At 36.4% G+C, this 21,521-nt stretch overlaps 1 protein-coding gene across 1 annotated transcript in view; it reads right to left on the bottom strand.

The window, feature by feature from the left end:
* MALRD1 (MAM and LDL receptor class A domain containing 1) overlaps nt 1-21,521 on the bottom strand; it is a gene marked incomplete at its 5' end in the record, with an annotated part of 573,210 nt that overhangs the window by 120,576 nt on the left and 431,113 nt on the right. The window contains one exon of the mRNA XM_081051765.1: nt 7,692-7,893. Within this exon, the coding sequence (XP_080907891.1) occupies nt 7,692-7,893 (202 nt within the window). The remainder of the gene's footprint in view (nt 1-7,691; nt 7,894-21,521) is intronic.

Raw genomic sequence — 21,521 nt, forward strand, 5'->3', positions numbered from 1 at the left:
TAGGCCTCTAAGCATTTTACTTCTTTTTGTATAACTTATATGGATTTGTGTACTTTGATTAGTTTCTCTTTTATTTCCTCTCACACTATAAGAATACACATAAAGAATTTATTGTTGCTGGTCAATTTTATAATTTGGTCCATATGTTGCAGAATATTTAGGCTTGATTATGATTTAAAAAAATGAAAAAGAGAGGAATGGCCTCAACCAAATGTGGATAGTGTGGATATTATATATTCAGTATAACTAAGGAAATTTTGAAGTATGGACATATGACTTGGGTTTGATCTATGGTATGCTTCTAACAAGTTCTTTTAATTTTATGAGAGTGACATAGGGACAAATAGAGATTATTCACAGTAATGCAAGGGAAGCAGATAGCCCAGCTTTGAAAGCAATTATTCAAAAGGAGTGGAGTTAGCTGGTTTTACCACTGATTTAGTCAATTTTACTTGTTTCCAACTCATTTTTTCTCTTTTAGATTCTCAGTTAAACATTTGGTATTTGAGCTGTCTAGTATCCTTTCAATAAACTTATTTTCTGCTTAAGTTAGCCCAAGCTAGATTTTGTTTGCAGTAAAAAATTATTTTTGTGATGAATAAGAAAGATACAAGTCTATTTTTCTGGAACTTACACTATAATAGAGGCTAGAAGATTAACTTGGTAGTTATATATGATACATGTCAATAAATTAATCAGTTAAGCAGTTATTACAGAAATTCTGATGAGTAACAAGGAGGCCTTGAACTAGAGTTTGAGCAGCAAAATGGTCCTGGGCAGGGGAGAGGACAAAGGCAAAATCTTTAGAATTTGCAGCCTGAGGTATGCTTTGAGTAAGGAAATGGAGGAGTAAAAAAACTGGTTTCAAAGTGGGTATTTAAAACAGAAAGGCATGGAAAACTGAATGACATCTCCTTGTGGTTATGCAGGACTCTTTGTCAACGGAGACAAAAGTCATGGATATCCTTATTGTGAAATGTTTCCTTCACGATATTCTTGATTGCTAATGCTAAGCAAATGTGCTCATGTTCTGTCTTGAACTGCAGTCTCAGTTTTCATTCCACTGTCCAGCTGGAAGGGAGGCAGCACCATCACCCCCGAGGCTCGCTCCTCTGACCCTGTGTGCTGCAGCCTGTTGTACTGACTGAGCAACTCTTCCCAACTGCACATCTAGTGATGTCACACTGGCAACCTGAAATCAACCAGGCTGGCAGTGTTGACACCAAGGAAATAGGCAAATGCTACAAATCAGGGCTGTCTGCTCCAACCCTTTTCTGACAGGTAGTTTACCACCACGCCACTATGTATTCCTCACAAGTAGCCATGAGTGTGTCAAGAAATTACTTCTGGTAATTTGCTGCCCCCAAGTCAAATGAAACTGGCTTAGAATCAAAGATCTTAGAGTGAGAGAGTCTCAAATACACCTTAGACTACTTTAAACTTCCAGGCATGTATCATTATCCCAATAGTTCCTTCGATTGTAAACGCCTGGAGAGCTGGTGATACTATTATATTTGTACCTGCCCTTCTAATCCAAATGCAGGACTGCACATGGTAGTCTCAAAAAACACTGACTGAATGGAGGGCTGACTTACTCAAGTTCATAAACACACCAAGTAGTGAGAAGTACTCTAATTGCATCTAATTGCAATGACATTTCTGCCTTTACCTGTCTGGCCCCTTTTAACTCCCTTCTCATTCTCTCTGGACTCTCTTTCCGCTTTCTGTGTCATTCTCTGTGCCTCCCTTCTGCTTTCCTGATCCTCTTCTAAAATTTCTAAAAAAATTTCTAAAAATTGGTCCCATACCATCATAAAACGTCAGACTTGGAAAGGACTTAAGAGATATTTCATTTCATTTCCCCAATGACAAAACTAATTGGACAGTTCATTAATCTCTCTCACGCGCGCGTTCTCTCTCTCTCTCTCTCTCTCTCTCCCTCTCTCCCCCCCACCCCCATAAGGTTTTGAGAACAAGACTGGAAGGAGGAGAGTTCACTGGTGCTACTAAAAGGAGGTACTACACAAATTCAGTGGGTGACAACGTCTACCTATTCATCTATTCATTTAACATATTTATTTCCCTATTCATAGGGCACATTTATTGAATGACTACTGTATAACAGGGACTCTTCTAGGCCTCTAGAATACATCATTGAAGATGACATAAAGTATGATGACAAACATCTCCACCTTTAAATAATGTGCATTCAAGAGAATACATCTGTCCTTGAAATGTTCCAGAGTGATACTTGCTGTTCAAGTCCAGAGATGTGAAACAAGAATGAGAATCTCCACTGAAGAAGGAGGTGAGAGCTACTGTCATCTGGCAGTGGCGATATAAACAATAAGAGCTCGTGGCTGCCTATTTTCTTTGAGTTCCTTATGAATTTCATTCTTTATTTTGTTTGGCAACTTGCTAGTTGCTGTAAGTTTATATTTACCAAATCAAGATAAATCAAGGTGCCCTGGGATAGTATTTCTTTTCTTTGGAATCTGCCATCACTCCCTGAAGATCTACTTTTCTTTTGATTCAACAAAAATAGTTGGAAAAATTATTCATAAACTTATCCCCCCCAAACTGGAGTTTTTTCTTAGATTTTAAATACACAGCAGCAAATGTTGTTATTTACTGTCTATTTATGTACTGAAGCATCAGACTCAGCATTTTTCCCATTAGGGATATTATTCATTGTAAGACAAGGAATCTTAGGTTACTTAAGAATCATTAGATTTTTCTAAATGATTCTTAAATTGCCTAAAATAGTGAATGAAACTTTTGGGCAAGGCACATTTTCTAAATCTTGGCAATAATCATTTCATGGATGAGAAAATCAGGTCAAATGGGCAGCAAGTGGTTTAATGAGAATGTGAACCCAGTTCCGGATTATAATGTAGACCTGATTGGTGCCACTTGTATTTGTTTCTTTGGGCTGCTATAACAAAGTACCCCAAACTGGGTGGCTTGAAACCACAGAAATGAATGAATAACAACAGAAGCAGCCCATGATGCAGCTACAGGCCTGCTCTCACACAGTTCTGCCGGATAGTAGTAGTGTGAATTCCAGGTGTTAACAGAGCCACACTCTCTCTGAAGACTCTAAAGGAGAACCCATCCATTCCTTTCTCTCAGCTTCTGGTTTGGCTGGCAATTCTGACATTCCTTAACTCATAAAGGCATTACTTCAATCTCTGTGTCCTTCATCACATGGTGTTCTCCATGTGTGCTTGTTTTTTTGTCCCTTCTTTTCTTCTTATAAGGACACCATATTGTAGTAAGGCCAATTCTACTCAAATATGACCTCATCTGAATTTATATCTTAAATATATCTGCAAAGACCTTACTTCCAAATAAGATCATATGCTGAGATTCCAGGAAGGACATGGCTATTGGAAAGGTTATTATTCATCCCAGGACACCAATAAACTCCTATGCTGAGATAATCTGCTTCTTACCTATTACTACCCCTCCCATTGTGTCGACTGACATTTGTCCTCTTATTAGACTCCTGACAAAATGATGTGGATATGTAACACATCTTCAAGCATTTTATAATTTTTTTCCCCAATGTTGTTTCAAATATTTTATGATTTCTTATATAGTTTTAAAAGCAACAATGTCCTACCAGCCCTGTAAAATGCTTCTTCCTCATGGAGCAAACCACGATCCTCTTTGTTTCAAATTATAGGAGAAAAACAGCAAACACCCTTGGAAACTCACATGGCTAAAGAAAACACTCTATGAAAATAAATACATTTCTCTGCTGACTCAGAATTGTTGGAGAGTATAACTGCATGGAGAATGTCTCCTTTTAGAAAATGTTGCCCTGGGAAACCAAAAGTAATTAAAGGGAGAATGTAGGCGTAATAATGCAGAAAGTAAAGATTGGTTGCTGTGACAGAGGGGCTACTGTTATAGGAAAGAAAGCTACAGGTAACTTGTGGTGACAAATGCTATAGTTCTCTATTCCTTCATATTATGGGAGAGCGCACTTGTTTTTGGAGAGGGGAGGATAGTTACAACAACAAAAAAACTAATATGAAGTTGAAATGAAGTTGAGAGTTAGCTGTTTCTAATCTTAGGATGTTAATATGGGCATGAGAAAAAAGATGGTATGCTAAATGTAAAAATATGGGGGTCCTATAAAACCTGGATAATTTTATCTGAGTTAATTTATTGCCTTTGTTCATTTGAATCTAGACTAAGGAAAGATGGAAAAAGCAAGTAGTTTTAATGGTATCAACAGTTTCACATTCTCTGAGGAGGAATGAGGAAGAACACACATAAATGAAACCTGAAAAAGATCTATTTCATCTTCTTTCTCTTGCTTTGTTCAACAAGCATTCATTGTAGCAGGTCCTGTACTATCAAAATTTTTGCATTTTTTTACAGCCATATTTCATTGGATAACTGTGATTCATTCTGGGCTTTTTCATCCAATAAAAATAGAAAATTTGAAGAGGAATTTATCAAACTTTGATAAATTTTGACTTTTATGGGAAAATGTTTCTTTTATCCAGCGTTACTAGGAAAGGAAGTTTTCCTGGCTAAGTGCTAACACTCAAAGGATCGTTTTTACCAAAGATTTCTGAGGCACAAATGTAAATTTTTTCCTTCTTGAAAGTCTTTAAAAATTCTGTCTGAGGAGAGTGACATCAGAAAGATGGCAGAATAGTAGGTCCCTAGCTCATATCCCCCAGCCCCTCTGTACAGACAGTGATCTGGCAGCCATCCAGGGACAAAAGCAACCTTTGGGGGAGCTCTGGGATCCAGCTAGGAGGTTTTGAAACGCTGGTGAAGCCCAAGACCGGGGGAGCCACTCTGAGAAGGCAGGCCCACACCTTGGTGGCAGGCTCGCTGACTGTGGTCCTGGCTGCAGACCAAAAGCAGCTCTTTTCCCCCAGTGGCCTCAATATAGCTTTGCTTAGCTGCAGTTTTACACCAGCTCTAGCTGCCAGGAGACCTGTCTGCCCTCAGCAACAGGCCCGCTGACCTTGGACTCGACTATGGGCCCTAAAGCAGTCCTGTGACTTGGCTCTACCCCTATTCTATGGTTCTATAGTGGTCAAGAGTCAGTCCTGCCCATACAGGGACCCAGCAACACCCATCTGTGCCCCTGGAAGCAGGACTGTCACATTAGACATTAGTCCTGGCTGTGGACGCTGAAGCTGTCTTGTGACTCAGCTCCAGCCCTGCTCTGCCATGGTCCAGGGGCAATCCTGCTCACCCCAAAACCGGCAGAGGACGTGCTTCTCTGTGTGCCCTATAACAGCCCAGCTGACTGTGGTCCCTGAGGCAGCCCTGTGACCTGGCTTGAGTATTGTTTTACCATGGTCAGGAGACAGGTATGCCCAGCCAAGGACACGGTGACAGCCACACCCACCAGCACACCTAGTAGCCGACCTGTTGATCTTGGACATTACTGGGGATCTAAAAGCAGCCCTATGATCCAGCTACAGCCCTGCTGTAGGCAGTCCTGCATGCTCTGGGATACACCCTGTGATGCAGTGGGTGCCACCCATGTCTACATGCCTGGTAACAGGTCTGTCATCTGCAGACTCGATAACACAAACAGAAGTAACCCATGACCTGGCTGCAGCACAGCTGGACTGTCATCCTGGAGGTAGTATCATCTATCAGGGAAACTAGTAGGAACTATACCTGTCCACATCCCTGGTAACAGGCCTGCCAATCATGGACCCAGCAACCATGTGACCCATCTCAAGCCCCACGCAATTGTACTCCATAGTTCTTGGACTTCATAGTTTTTGTGTTAGGTTTGGAGAGGAAATAGACAAGCTCTTCTTGCCCTAGTGGAGCTCAAAACTAGTAGGAAATTATATCTGCGTATTTATGTGTGTGTGTGTGTATGTGTTTTCCTGAGACAAATGGTGACAAAAAAGAGATTGGTTGCAGACACAGGTACACTTGGAGGTGGAAAAGAGAAAACTAAGGGAGTTTGCTACAAAAGGGCTCAATTTTCCATTCAAAGGATAGAAGAACATCGACAGAGTAAAGAAAAGTTCAAGGGAGAGGTTGGAAGATTCGAGGATTGTAGAAAAACAGCGCCAGGCGATGGGAAACACGTATGTCTGGACCCTTGAAGGCCCAGCTAAGGGGATAAACCATAATTCTAGTTGTCCCAATAAGCATGACCAGCAGCAGTTTGGAAAAAACCAATAGTTATAATAACTCAGTTTTAAAGACTGATAAAACCATTATGACTGAATATAAGCTTGATCGTTGTATCTGTCCTATAGGAGTGGTATGATAAATACAAAATACTTAGCAGTGTGCCTGGTTCATAATTAGGGCCCACATATATTTTAAAAATCAAAAACAGAAAAGGACATAATATAATTCAAAGTGCTTATTGAGAATGGAATTGAGTTGTTAGATCATTAAATTTGGAATTATTAGGAAGAAATGTAAAAAAGGCTGTTTTATGGGAGAAAAAAGCAGGAAGCATCGCAAACCTAGAATTATAGACTTGGGGTGCCAAAAATGTACACAGTAGACCCTTTGGACAATGTTGCTCAGGCAGTAGTTGGCTGTAATCAGAAGTGTCGGGACGCTGATGGTCACCACTTTGAGCTCCTTTTGTAATTGCAGAAGTCAAACATGACTTGTATTCATCTTTTGTTATTGGTATATATTGAGTATTACAATTTTAACACAGTTTTCCTTTCTTAAAATGTCTATACATTTTTTTTGGCACCCTCTGTATTTTCTTATTAATTATGTTAGAAAACAGGTTTAGAAGGAGTAATCAAGAAGTAGGACATATAATGACTAGATGAAATTTTCAACCCTAAATTTTCAGAGGGGATGATAAGGTCACTAATGTAACTATGGGAGTTGGTTAATGAGGGAAAATATTTATGAAGGTGACTAGAGTTGAGGAGGCCAGTGTTTTATACATGCTGAATGAGCTGGAAGTTGAGATTGCCCAGGATTTAGGATCCAGAGGAAAATTGTGAGAAGAATAAGAACCCAGAGGTGTGGCCTTCAAAGAGAAGAAACTTTTGAATAAGACTTAAGAACAAAATTTTGGAGGAAGCATCTAGTAGCTAGAAAGACAATAACCCTAACATCTAGCATTGCCATTTTGATGACTTTGTAAGAGAACAAATAGCTACTTTAGTGAAAACATCTTAACCAGCAGAAATTCAGATTTTTGTTAAGGGGATACTTTCTTAGAAAAGGAGTTAATGACAGGACTTTTCTTTTTTTCTGATACAATAGAATAAGAATTCTAGATTGTAGAGTGGAAATAGGAGAAGGGAAATGGCTCAAGGAAGGGGAAAAGCTCATATGGATGAAAAAGACAATCTGGAATATGTTGGGTGACCAGAGGGATCTTTACCTTGAGCAATTATTGCAAACCTTTGGAAATAAATAAAGTAGATGATAAAGCTATATTGATGAAACAAAATTCCCACCATATTTCTTAAAGAACTTTAGTCAAAGTTATTTTGTTGCCTAGATGACATAAGAATTTCATGGTAAAGTGAAACATACATATATACATATACAACTTTTTCTATAACATATGTTATACTACTTTTTCTTCAATCTATGAATAGGATTGAACCTGGAAAGGAATGTAATTCCTCAAAATTCCCATCTCTTCTACATTTCCATATTAAAAACAATACTTGTATATCCCATTTTCTGAAGGAATCACTTACCTCCAAAAACACATTCTGGGGTAAAGGAGATATCATCAAGGGCAATAAAGATGTCTTCATTTCCACTCAAATCAGCTTCAAATGCCACCTTAAACGCACTGTTACTGGAGAGATGTACATGTCCGTATATCCAACCGGCTCTCGTGTCCCCAATCACCGACCAAACCAGGGTGTTTAGCCCAGATTCCTCAATGGTATACACCTAATGTAATAATAGGGAACAAAACAGAGAAAAAACAACTTTTTATGGGTTGGGACATTAGAAGTGTACTTGGGTGCTTTCTACCCAAGGCAGAATTTACTCAATGTGAATGGAAACCACAATTGAATTATTTTGGCTTGTTTCCATGGTGTTTAAAAAGGGAGGCCTGCAGACTATTCTAAATTGACTTGATGTTTTTATGTTTTTGACATGTGGAGACTAATCTGATTTCCATATCAACATACCCTGTCAGCTGCTGCAAATTAAAATACGATTAGCCCTTCCCTTTAACAGTCATGTAATAAACCAATCATCTCAAAACCATGCTTGGTGGTTCAGAGGACAAACTTGGAGCCAGACTGCCGGCATTTGAACTCTGATTCTGCTCTTTATGGGCATCCAGGTTGTTAATGAAAGAATGGAGTCTGGCAACGTAATATTTTCTATACATACAAACTGTGGTTATAAAGTGAGTGTATGGATGTTATTTTATTTTCCTTGGTGAATTAGACCTTTGGTTTTGTCATAGAAATTTCTGTATATCAAATTGGACATCATAAAAACTGTAACTATTTTAAGTATCTGAAAAGTTGGAGGTGGTATACAACCAGAATTTTTCACTGCTAAAGAACGTCATCCATGTTCCATTAAGGTCATGTCACTGGAGAAAAAAAAAAATCCTCATACTACATGAGTAGGAGAGTATACAAGTCATTTCGGAAACCAAAGTAATGTGCAGAAAATATTTCACATTTTGACAGAAAAGCTTCTTGAATTAACTAACATCAATATTCAGGACGTTTTAAAATGCAAGGACTAACAGATTCAACAAACAAGAAATGAAATAGACACAGAGTTAACTTTGAAAGCAACCAACATGTCAAGTTCCATAATCATTTTTTTAAACAGTAAAAAACATTTCAAAACAAAACAAAAACTGCCAGTTCACAGCACTCTTTAAAAAAAAAAAATCTGTATTTAAACAACAACAAAAAAGGTAAAGCTGAAGAGATATTTTTCCTGCATTTTTTTTGCACTGAACTTTTACAGTTATTATTTCCCTGGATTCCATATATTCATACATATATATAGATTGAAATGTACTTCAGCAATAACTTATACGACCCAGAGAAGAGAAAAACACACGGACAGTAATTTTCTTCTATTGCAATAGTCGTTTTGTCCAATCACATTCCCCTTTATTGAGAAATCTTACCTTCTCACTTTTTTATGTCAAAATTTATCTACAGATAATTTATCCTGTCAATATTTATTCAAAATATATACTATCAGGAGAGAATACTATTACTTATCCTGTTACATATGATATAATATTGACATTCCAGAAACACTACCAAGAGCCACCAAATAATTCAGACTCAGAAATTAAACATGTTACAGACGTGCACCACTACAAAAAGTCTGAGGTCACGTCAGAAATCCACCTATTAATGGCAGTTAAACAAAACAACAAACATAAATCAAGATGATAAAGAAAAACAGAAAAACTTGCCTAAGTTTGGAAACCTGAAAAGTGAGACTTTAACACCAACATTTTGGAGAAGCAGACATCTCCTAAGCAAAAATCACTTTTTATATTGATTTCTCCATAAATGACATAATCTAAGACTCAACATGAAAGGGATCTGGGTCAGCTAACTGTTTCCAGTCTCACACATACGCAAACACTCATCCCAAAGAGTCTTCAGCTCCAGGATTTGGTGGATACTTCATTTTCAAATTGATGCAAATTTCCACCATTGTTAAATAAATTAAAAATAAACAGGCGTGAAGCTTCCCATTCAACTTGAAAAGAAAACAACTCTTCAACATTAAACTAAATTCAGCTTCTCTTATTGCATAAATCATGGGTTGCATCACAAATATTTAAAAGCGAATAACTTTATTTTGTAGCTCGTTTTCTAGGAAAATAAGTTTAGAAAATCAATTACGTGACATTATATCCAAACATTTTCTGTATTTTTCAAAAACCCTAGCATATATGTATTTTAGATATTAATCTCTTCATGCAGTTGTCCTTATACTTCACTTTCTTCTCTGCTTTCAGTCTTTTTACTCTTCAACCAATCCTATATGTTCTTGCCAAATTCCCCTTCGTTCCAATATATTTGTATTGGACTTCTCAAAACCTCATCATGGTATCTCCTGACTGCTCCCCCACAACCCCCTACCCATTCCATTATGAGCATTAATTCTCCAATAGATGTTAACCTATATTATACCACTGAAACACCCTAGTACAGTCCAAATTAATTCCGGTCAACTTCACTAACTCACTACTTAATTCCAATGAAACTTCTTGACAAGTTCATGGGTTGTTTCAATAGTAGTATGTATTTATATTACCTTCAATGTACTAAAATTGGACAATTGCGTGTATGTCAAATATTTGTGTAGACACAATGGCCAATGGAAATATTAGGAAGATCATTTAAGGACTCCATATAATGCTGGGTTTTATTTACGGCCAATGAAAAATCCCCTAAGGCTAAAATTATAGTACTTATTTCTTGCCTTTCAATAGAAATAAAATTCATTGTCTCTTGAGAGTGTGTGTGTGTGTGTGTGTGTATGATAACTCGCAGCAAAAGATTTATTTTAAAAACCTTTTAAACATCTATTATTTTGAAAAAGCAAAATGGCTAATATCCTTGAAAAATTATTATAGTTTCATTTGTTTCTAATTTTATATTTCATTGCACACATTTTCCTGAAAAGCCAATTCATCTTGCAATAATAACTTATTATTTGAAACAGCTTTCTAAAAATCAACTGCTGTATGAATAATTTGTGTAGTTCTGTTTTGAAATTCTAACTTTTGGTTGAAAACATACCCATTAATATAATAATAGTCAATATCACGTGTAATTAAATATTCATTTTATCATGATTTTTATCATAAAACAATATAGATTAAAAATATATAAAGATTATAATGAAGTTATATTTTAATTAAGATTAGATTATATTCAAAGATAATATTATCATCAAGTGCTTAAGTGCTTATAATATAGGACAGAAAAAACTTTAAGAGACTTTGCTAAATCAAAAAATAGAATAAAATAATGTCATCTAAATACAAATATTATAATATTATATAATTAAATTTATGTTAAGTTTTCGAGGAAGTGATTCCTCAGCACTTAATTATAATGAACATATCTTTGGAGGAAGACTTTCAACAACAGACATGAAGAAGTAATAGAAAATATGTGTATTAATGATTAAATTTAAGAAAAGTGTAGATAATTAGAGAATAGCTGCTTCAACAATATCCATGTATATGTTGTCCAGGTAAAGAATTGAAAGGACTTGGTTAGTAGCTTTTCCTGAAGTTCCTCTCCTGCAGCTAGTCAGGTTCTCCAGGTGCCGGCAATAGTGACAGCAGGTCACTGGTGCTGACTTAGGGCCACTGAATGGACACTTCTGGATATCAAAGTCATCATCCATTTCATTAGGCACTTAGCTCACTAAAGTTCATGTATGAGATGCATCAACAAGAAGAAACCTTGGCTTTACTAGGCCAAGTACTCTCAGTTACTCTCAGCTGTTCTGCTAGGTGTCTGTTCTTTAATCATCACTGATAGGGAAAAATCAATGAACTGAGCGATGCTTTATCTTTAGCAGTGCGCAGTTTCTCATGGTTTCACTTGAAAACACCAAAATGTTATATAAGAAAAAAGCCCAAAGTAATGAAAAGGGAAATTTTTCTCCAGAAGTGGTTATAGGCTTTACACACACTTAATAAAGGTAAACATAACAGCAGTGCTGCCCATATTAAGGACAATTTAGCACATTCACATATATTATGTTACAGGAATCTTACTACGTGTGGGGTCTAGGGTACGACTATCAACTGCCCTCTACAGAGCTGGAATTAGAAATGCAGAGAGAGATTAAACAATTCATTTCATGATAGAGCCCAGACTTCCAGTCTCTATTACAGCAGGCTTGGGTCTTGGAAATCATCACTGTGGTCCTCAAGACAAGAAAAAATAAAGCTGAACAAACTGAAAATCAACAACTCTTCTTACACCCATCAGACAACGGAAAAGAAAAAATAAAGACAAGAAAAAGAAAAAATAGAAGCTGACCAAGACAAGACAAAACAAAATAGACTAGAAAAAATAAAGCTGAACAAACTGAAAATCAACAACTCTTCTCAGATCCATCAGACAACGGAGGTCACAGAGCAAGCGTGATGACTGTCCCCAAAATGGGGGAGAGGGGTGGACACTGAGAATCACAATTTACAAGAATGGAGAAGCCCAAGGACAGAAATTCCTGTGAAAACCTGCAGTAAGGCAGGTAAACCTGAACTGTAATAGATGAATTGCTGGAGGCTCACCGTGGACAAGTTGGAAAGTTAAATCTTCTTGGGGGGATCTCACATTTTTGTGAGTTTGACCTCTAAGAGTCCTACCAGGTTCTCACATTGAAACTAATAAAACAAAAAAAAAAAAAAAAAAGAAAGAAAATTAGAGAAAAATCCCCTCAAATTTTTGGCAGGAGGAAAGGAAAAGTAATCATTTTGAAATATATCCCAAACATCCTGTTCATCCTATCAACCTGCCCTCAAGGCAAACTATTTATAGAGAGCCTAATTTACCTAAGTTTACCAGAGCCTAACAAATTGGAGGAAGGAAAATACTCAACTCTAGCCCGTGGCAATTTTCCATGTGGGGGAAGGGAGGTAAGCAAATAAGAATGACATCAGACTTCTCTTCAGAAACCTTGCAAACAAAAGGACAGTGATGTTAAATATTTAAAGTACTGAAAGAAAAAAACCTTTTACTCGGAATTGTATATCTGGAAAACTTATTCATCAAAGTAAAGGGGAAATAAAAATTTTCTCAAACAAATAAAAAGTTGAGGAAATTTTTCTCTAGTAGGTCTGCCTTGCAAGTAAAGTTAAAAGAAGTTCTTCAGCGAGAAGAAAAAGGATAATGTTCAGAAAAATCAGATCTACATAAGGAAAAAAGAGCTTTAGAGAAGAAATAAATGAAGGTAAATGAGATCTTTCATTTTTCTTACTACTAATTGATTTAATAAATAACAGTTTATTCAAAATAATAGCAAGAATGTATTAAGTGATTTTGGTGTTTGGGTAAGTGAAATGAATGGCAGCATGTTATAAGAGATGGAAGGGAGGAATTCAGAATACTGTGTTATAAAGTACTTGAACTACCCTTGATGTGGTATAGTGTTATTTGAAAAAGGACCTGGATTATTCATAAATGCATATTGCAAATTCATGAACCAACAATAAAGTAAGACCAAAAATTACTTTAAATATCAGTTTTCTAAATACACCACTTAAAAGACAGATTGTTAGAGTGGATTAAAAAATAAGACACACCTACATATTGTCTATAAGAAACCCAACTTAAATATAAATTCATAGATTAAAAGTAAAGGAATGGAGAAAGATGTTCCATGCTAATATTAATGAAAGAAAGCTGGAAAAGCTATATATAAATTTTGGGCAAAGTAGGCTTAAGAGAAAGGAAAATTATCAGGGACAAAGGCTATTGAATAATGAGAAAGTGGTCAATTCTCTAAGATGACATAATGATTCTGAATGGGTATGCACCTAACAACATCAAATGAGGCAAAAACTGGTAGAACTATGAGAAAAAAAATAGATGAATCCACTCTTACAGTTGGAAACTTCAACATCCCTCTATCAGTAATTGACAGATCAGGAGGCAACAAATCAGTAGGGGCATACTTGACTTAATAGCATTAGTCAACTGGATCTAATTTACATCTATAGAATATTTCATTCAGCAACAACAGAATAAATACTGTTTTCAAACTCACAGAAACACTTGCCAAGATGGGTGACATTCTGGACCATAAAATACACTGTAGCAAATTTAAAAGAACAGAAATCATACCATATAAGAGCTCAGATCACAATGTAATTTAACTAGAAATCAGTGACAGGAAGATAGCTGGAAATCCCAAAATATGTAGAGATTATACAACATATTTCTCAGTAACACATGTGTAAAGGAAGTCACAAGAAAAACTAAAACTATTTAGAATTAAATGAAAATGAGAATACAGCTAATCAAAATTTGTGGGAAGAAGTGAAGGAGTGCTTAAAGGGAAATTTTATAGAATTAAACATATGTAGTAAAAAATACGAAAGTCTAAAATCAATAATCTAAGAGGTTCTTTGAAAAGAGCAATAAAATTGCTAAACTTCCAGCCAGGTTACCTAAGGAAAAAAAAAGAGAGAAAATACAAATACAATATTAGAAATGAAAGAGGTACTATCAGTATAGATTCCCTGAAAGGGTAATAAGGATCATTATTAATAATTCTAGGCCCACATATTTGATAATCTAGATGAAATTGATCAATTCCTTGAAAGTCACATTTACCAAAACCCAGAAAAAGAGAACTAGATTATCTGAATAGGCCTATATCTATTAATGAAATGAATAAGTTATTAGCTTTCCAACATGGAAAGCACCACACCCAGATGGATTCACCGGTGAATTCCAACATTTAAAGAAGAAATTATACTAGTTCTCTACAATCATATCCATACAATAGAAACAGGGAAAACCTTTTCATTCTGTGAGGTCAGCTTTACTCTAACATCAAAATGAGTCAAACATAGTACTAGCAAGGAAAATTACAGACCAGTTTCTCCCATGAACGTAGAGATGTAAAGATCCTCAACAAAATACAAGCAAACTGATTCCAACAATGTACAAAAAGAATTATATACAACCGTCAGGTATGCTAGGTTGGTAAACATTGGAAAATTGACTAATGGAGTCAATTAGAAGAAAAATCATATAATTATATAGATAGATGAAGAAAAAGCATATGACAAAAATCCAAAACCCATTCAGGATAACAAGTCTTCAGAAATTAGGAATAGGAAGGGAGCTTGCTCAACTTGATAAAGAACACCTACAAAAAACCTACTTAACCACATTCTTATGGTGAGAAACTAGATACTTTCCTGCTAAAATCAGGACAAGAAAGGATGTCTTCTCTCACTGTTTCTATTCAACATTGCACTGGATATCCTAGCTAATGCACTGAAAAAAGAAAAGGAGATAAAAGATATATTGACTGTAAAGAAATAAAAATGCCTTTGTTTGCAAGTGACGTGGTTATCTATGTAGAAAATCCAAAGAATCAACAACAACAACAACAATAAAAACACCTGAAACTAGTAAGCAATTTATAACAAGGTGGCAGGACACAAGATTAATATACAAAAGTCAATTACTTTCTTATATTCCAACAATGAACAATTGGATTTTGTGTATTAGAGAAAAAAATATATGCATATGATTGTATAAATGTTAACAAAATGTACATGAAGGACATTACAAAACTGACGAAAAACATCAAAGATCTAAAAAAATTGATCTTTGTGTTTCATGAGGAAGACTCAGTTTTGTCAAGATGTAAGTTCTCAACTTGATGATGAATTCAATTCAATCCTGGTCAAAATATCAACAAATTGTTTTGAGGCTATTGACAAATTCATTCTAAAGTTTATAAGGAAAGGCAAAAGACCCCAAACAGCCAACATAATATTGAAGTAAAAGAACAAAGTCAGATAACTGACACAACCTGACTACAAGACACTATGCAAAGCTACACTAATCAGGGCAGTGTGTTATTGGTGAAAGAGTACACAAATTATTTGATATAACTGTCAATTATTTTTGGACTCACAAATATAGTCAACTGATCTTTGACAAAGAAACAAAGGCAATTCAATGAGGAAGATTAGTGTTTTCAAAATATGGTATTAGAACAACTAGTCATCCATATGCAAAAAAAAAAAAATGTTTCTAGACACAGTGCTGCCATGTTTCACCAAAATTAACTCAAAATGGTTCACTGACGTAAGAGTCAGTGACAAAACTATAAAAATTCTAGAATATAACATAGGAGAAAATCTAGGTGATCTTGAACAATGATCTTTTGCATACAAAACCCAAATCATGAGCTATGAATGAAAAAAAATTGGTAAGTTGGACTTTATTGAAATTTAAAACTTCTGATCTGTGAAAGACACTGCAATGAGAATGAAAAGACAACTGAGACTGGAGAAAATAATTTAAAACACATATCTGGTAAAGGACTGGTATCCAAAATACACAAAGAACTTCTAAAATTCAAAAATAAGGAAACAACACAATGAAAAAAAATGTACAAAAGACCTGAACAGATAAACACCTTATCAAAGAAGCAATACAGATGACAAATAAGCATCAGATAATATATTCAACATCACATGTCATCAGGGAAACGCAAATTAAAACACCTATTAGAAAGGCTACCATTCAAATCACTGAAAACACCAAATGCCGATGAGGAGCCATGGGGACTCTTTGTCATTGTTGGTGGGAATGCAAAATGGTACAGCCACTTTAGAAGACAAGTTTGCAGTTTTTTATAAAACTAAACATACTCTTAACCATATGATCCAGCAATCGTGCTCCTTGGGTTTTACCCCAAAGAGTTGAAAGCTTATTTCCACACAAAAACTTGCACATGAATATTCATAGCAATTTTATTTACAATGTAAAATCTTGGGAACAACCAAGAGGTTCTTTAAGGTGAATTAATAAATACACCTCAGTACATCCATACACGGGACTCACTCAGTGATGAAAGAAAAATGAGCTATGAAGCCACAAAAAAAGACATGAAGGAAGTTAAGTATATATTTCTAAGTGAAAGAAGCCCATCTGAAAAGGCTATAAAACTTCTACAAGATAACACAGGAGAAAATCTAGGTGTCCTTGGTTTGTTTTTTTGTTTTTCGTTTTACATATCAGTTTATGGGTAATAATATGGGGCATGCTAGGAGATTGCCAGGGACTACAGTGAGGAGCTTCTCAGAAATAGACCAACAGATAGAAAGGAATAACTCAGATAGACAAGCAGACAGACAGACAGACAGACAGAGGGACAGGGAAACAAAGACAAATGGGTAAGAGGCCCAGGCCCAGTGTCAGTAGCTGTGTCTGGCCTTCAGATCCAGCTGTCTCCTGGGGACCTGGGATGTGAGTGGGGCTGGCAGGCGCCTCAGCTCTTGTAGGGGCCCCGCTCCTCATTTTCTTCTATCACTAGCAGGCTTGGACGTTGTGCAAGTAGTATTTCTGGGGTTAGATAACTGTTGGGCTGGGAGTGGGGGAGTAGAAAAGGTCAGGCTATTAGAGGTTCCCTGAGGGGGTGGGGTTAGCGGGCAGCACTGCGGGGAAACTGGTCAGGCACCAGGCCATGAGCAGAGCACCACTCAGCAGGGCCCCTGTGTCCCGGGCAGGCCCCCCACACTGCTCACCACACCAACATGGTACAAGAAATCGTTTCAAGTATGATTCTGATTATATGAATTTTTGGAAAAGGTAAAACTATAAAATGCAGTAAAAACCATCCCCGGTTGCCCGGGGCATGGGGGTGGTAGGGAGGGATGAATAGGTTTAGTCCAGGGGAATTTTAGGGCAGTGACACCATTCTTATGGTACTGTGGATATGAGGTTATACATTTGTGGAAAACCATGTAATGTGTAACACAAAGGGCGAACCCAATGCAAACTATGGACTTCAATAGTAAAGCATTAACATCAATGGTAACAAATGTACCACAGTAATGCCACCTGTTAATAATAGTGGAAATTGGGGGTGGGGAATATGAGGCATATGTGAACTGTCTGAGTACTCTGCTCAGTTTTTCTGTAAATCTAAAACTGCTCAAAAAATAAAGTCTCCTTGCAAATGGTAAGATTTCATTCTTCTTTATGGCCAAGTAATACTCTGTTGCATAAACGTGCCACAGTTTCTTAATCCAGTGGGATTCTTGAATTAGCGTTTTGGATTTCTCTGGATAGATACCTAAGAGTGGAATTGCTGGGTCATAAGGTAGTTTGTCTAACTATTACGTTGTTTTGTACACCTGAAATAAAAACATAAATAAAAATAAAAAATAAAGTCTTGTAACTATAAAACAACCAAAAATATACATCACACAGAATGACAGAGCTAGTAAGAAACTTTTTTTATCTGCTTAGATTCACTCAATTGTTTAATTAGTCAGAAAACCACAAATGTCTCATCCATCTCAATGCCAATTAAAACAGTTATTTAAATAGTCAGTTGGTCTTGTAAACACATTTACTCACTCTTTCTTTCACCCCTTCCCTCATCCTCTTACACTTTCTATTTCTAATTTTGGACATTTGTAAAAGTCAGATGGCACACCATCTTTCTTTTTGCCAATGTCAACAATTTTCCCCAACTCCCTCTGAAAACACCAAGTACCACCGTGTAACCAGAGGCAAGGATTATTAACACACCAAGGATATTAAGCTATCAAAGGAGGCATTGAAGAACTCAGTAACAACAAATTTTCTAGAACTGGGACCCAAAGCACAGTTAATAAGAATGTCCTTACAATGGTATAAGAGTTTCTTCCAGATCCCTCGCCACTGCCCCTTTCCTCTGTGTCTTATTGCTTTCTCCATCCCTTTGCTCTAGCCACAAGGCTCCCTTGCCAATCCTCCTAAATCCCAGGGACACTCCTGACTTTCGCTTTGCACTGTTTCTTCTCTCTGTCTGAAATATTCTCCCACCGGGAGCTTATATTTGCATGGCTCACTCCCTCACCTCCTTCAAATGTTTGCTCAGGGTTTACATTCTTACTGAGGCCTACTCTGACCTTGGTTTTGAAAATGAGCCCATACCCAGCTCCACCAGTCCTCTTACTCTGCGTCAGACTGTTACATTGTCCTTAAAATGGCTACCCAGTTTGCTCATTCATCACATTTCCTGCTTACTGTCTCTTTCCTCCATTATAACACAAATTCTAAAAGGGCATGGAGTTGGCCTGTTTTGTTTATTTATGTATCTTAAACACTTAGACCACGGCCAGATACATAAAAGGTGCTCAGTAAACATTTGCTAAAGAATAAAAGAATGGAAAATTAAAGACTTAAGAACTTTAGTGTTGGAAAGGATCTTGGAGACCTTCTAGTAACAAACAAAACAAAACACAACTTCACAGAGGACTAGAGGGAGTAAGTGACTCACTAGTTAGTGATGTAAGAGCTCTTACAGTAGATGTAAGAGCTCACATTTCTCACTGTGCAATTTCTACCCTAGCCAAATTATTATTTTACTTGGAAGAGAAATGTATCTACTTACAAAAATCAGGAGTCTGAGGGAACTGCAGTGATGGCTAGTAATGCTCTAATCATTACGTTTGCAAATAATTACTTAATTATACAAACATCTCTACAACTTCCTTTCTAGGTTTGGTGGTCAATGAGTTTGGAGGTCAATAAGCTAAGGCATCTTACGATAAGGAATGCACCATGGGTAAATAGGAGAATGGGTGATCACATACAGAGAGTACCAAAAAAATGTATAAACATTTTAAGAAAGGAAAGCTGTATTAAAATTGTAATACTCAATATATATCAATAACAAAAGATGAATACAAGTCGCGTTTGACTTCTGCAATGACAAGATGTGCTCAAAGTGGTTACCATCAGTGTCTAGACACTTCTGATCAGAGTGAATTACTGCTTGAGCAATGCTGACCAAAGTGTCCACTTGTCTACATTTTGGGCATCCCCACTATATATATACATACATATACATATATGCTTACAACAATCAGAATCTGAATTGAAAAACAATCTGAAGAACAAAATGAGAAACATTTAAGCTCTGTCTGTAAAGGTTAAAGAAATAGATCACTCTTTTTTCTTTGTCTTTCTCATTTGACATGGGAGATAAAGAATACCGTTTTTTTCTCTAATATCTCAAACTAAATTCAGTGAGTTCACTCACATGAAACCACTGTCCAAACCATAAAGAGCTATCCAAAGTTCACTCGTATATGTGATATAAGGAAGCTTCTCTGGTCATGTTATTTAAAAAGCATATTACTTTCCTCTAGTGTTTAACCTACGTAGCGATAAGTACACTGAACAGTGTTGTGATGAGGGGGTAGGACCCTGATTCTAATCCTGGCTCTGCCAATACTAATTGGATGTCTTAGGCTAAATTAGTTAATCTCTTTAAACCTCAATTTCTCCTCTATTGATTGGAGGATGTTAATAACTACCTGATAGGTCTGTTATTAGGTTTAAATTAACATAATGCATATAAAGTAAGTACCAACACTGTGTACATGTCCTTTTTATTACTCACATGCTTGCTATTACATATCATATATCATCTACTCTGAAAAAAAGAGCTAATTTATTAGGATAAGTTATGCTAATGAGTCATGTTAATGAGAATGTTAACTGGGTAATTTCATCATGAAGCGCTGATGTTTTTTTGTGGGATTTAAAAAATAATGTCAGGGTGTCATTTCGGGTTTTTCAGGTTTCTTTACAAAAGCATTGTTAGCATCCTTGTAAATATGTCTGATAATTAAGTTTGTGAACTCATTTTAGAAAAAGTGCTACATACCTCATACTCAATAGCACTATAGTCCCCTCCAAAGTACTCCCCTTGGGAAGCTATGCACCCATGCCAGTTGCTTAGTCCACCTTTCAAACCAATTTTGGAACTCTTTTTCTGGAATGGCCATCAGAGATGTCATTGTATTACCCTGGATGTCCTGAATGTCATCAAAATGTCTTCCTTTCAATATTTCCTTTATCTTCAGGTAAAGAAAGAAGTCATTGGGGGCCAGATCAGGTGAGTAGGGAGGGTGTTCCACTGCAGTTATTTATTTCCTGGCTAAAAACTCCCTCACAGTGTCATCTGAGCTGGTGCATTGTTGTGATGCAAGAGCCATGAATTGTTGGCGAAAAGTTCAGGTCGTCTAACATTTTCATGCAGCCTTTTCGGCACTTGCAAATAGTAAACTTGGTTAACTGTTTGTCCAGTTGGTAAAAATCCATAATGAATAATCCTTGATATCAAAAAAGGTCAGCAACATTGTTGCAACAAGGTTGGAAACTTAATTGTCCTACTTCATAAGGGGAATAAGAACCCGAGAGTTTTAGACATTTTCTAAGTTTCAGTTATTAGTAACTTAGAAATCTGGGTCTAGGACAAAGGTTTCATGTATTTCAGTCAATTGCCTTTCATGAGCATCACTGGGTTTGCAATAAACAGCACTGGCTGTATCAGAGGAAGGAGAGTCAAGAAAAATTTCAGCGACTATACACGTGAAAGTTGAAATGGCTGATTTGTATTTAGCTCTACAACATTAACCTTACATTCTTTGAAAGAGGCAGGCAATTTAGAAGTAATCAGAAATAAAGCACCAACCAAATGTCTCTTACTAGTAGAATGGCCTACGTTGCACTCAACGTTAGCCTGATACTTACATATTTTTTTCTCCCGACTAATAATATCACTGTACAAATCACCTTCAAAATCCAGTCAACACCTTTGCTCAAAATGAAGGAAAATTTAGATTGCAAAACAGCAAATAGAAAAAAAAAAAAAAAGAAATGGTGATTTGATTTACATTTCTTTGAGTGTGCTCTGCAAACTTGTGAATATTTAAAAAAAAATATTTCTGGTTCTGGTGGCTAACTGAAAACATATGTTTACCTATACTTGTCAAGTATGTTCCATTGCAAAGACAGGAA

This window comes from Rhinolophus hipposideros (assembly GCF_964194185.1).
Source record: "Rhinolophus hipposideros genome assembly, chromosome: 1".
NCBI classification, from domain to species: Eukaryota; Metazoa; Chordata; class Mammalia; order Chiroptera; family Rhinolophidae; genus Rhinolophus; species Rhinolophus hipposideros.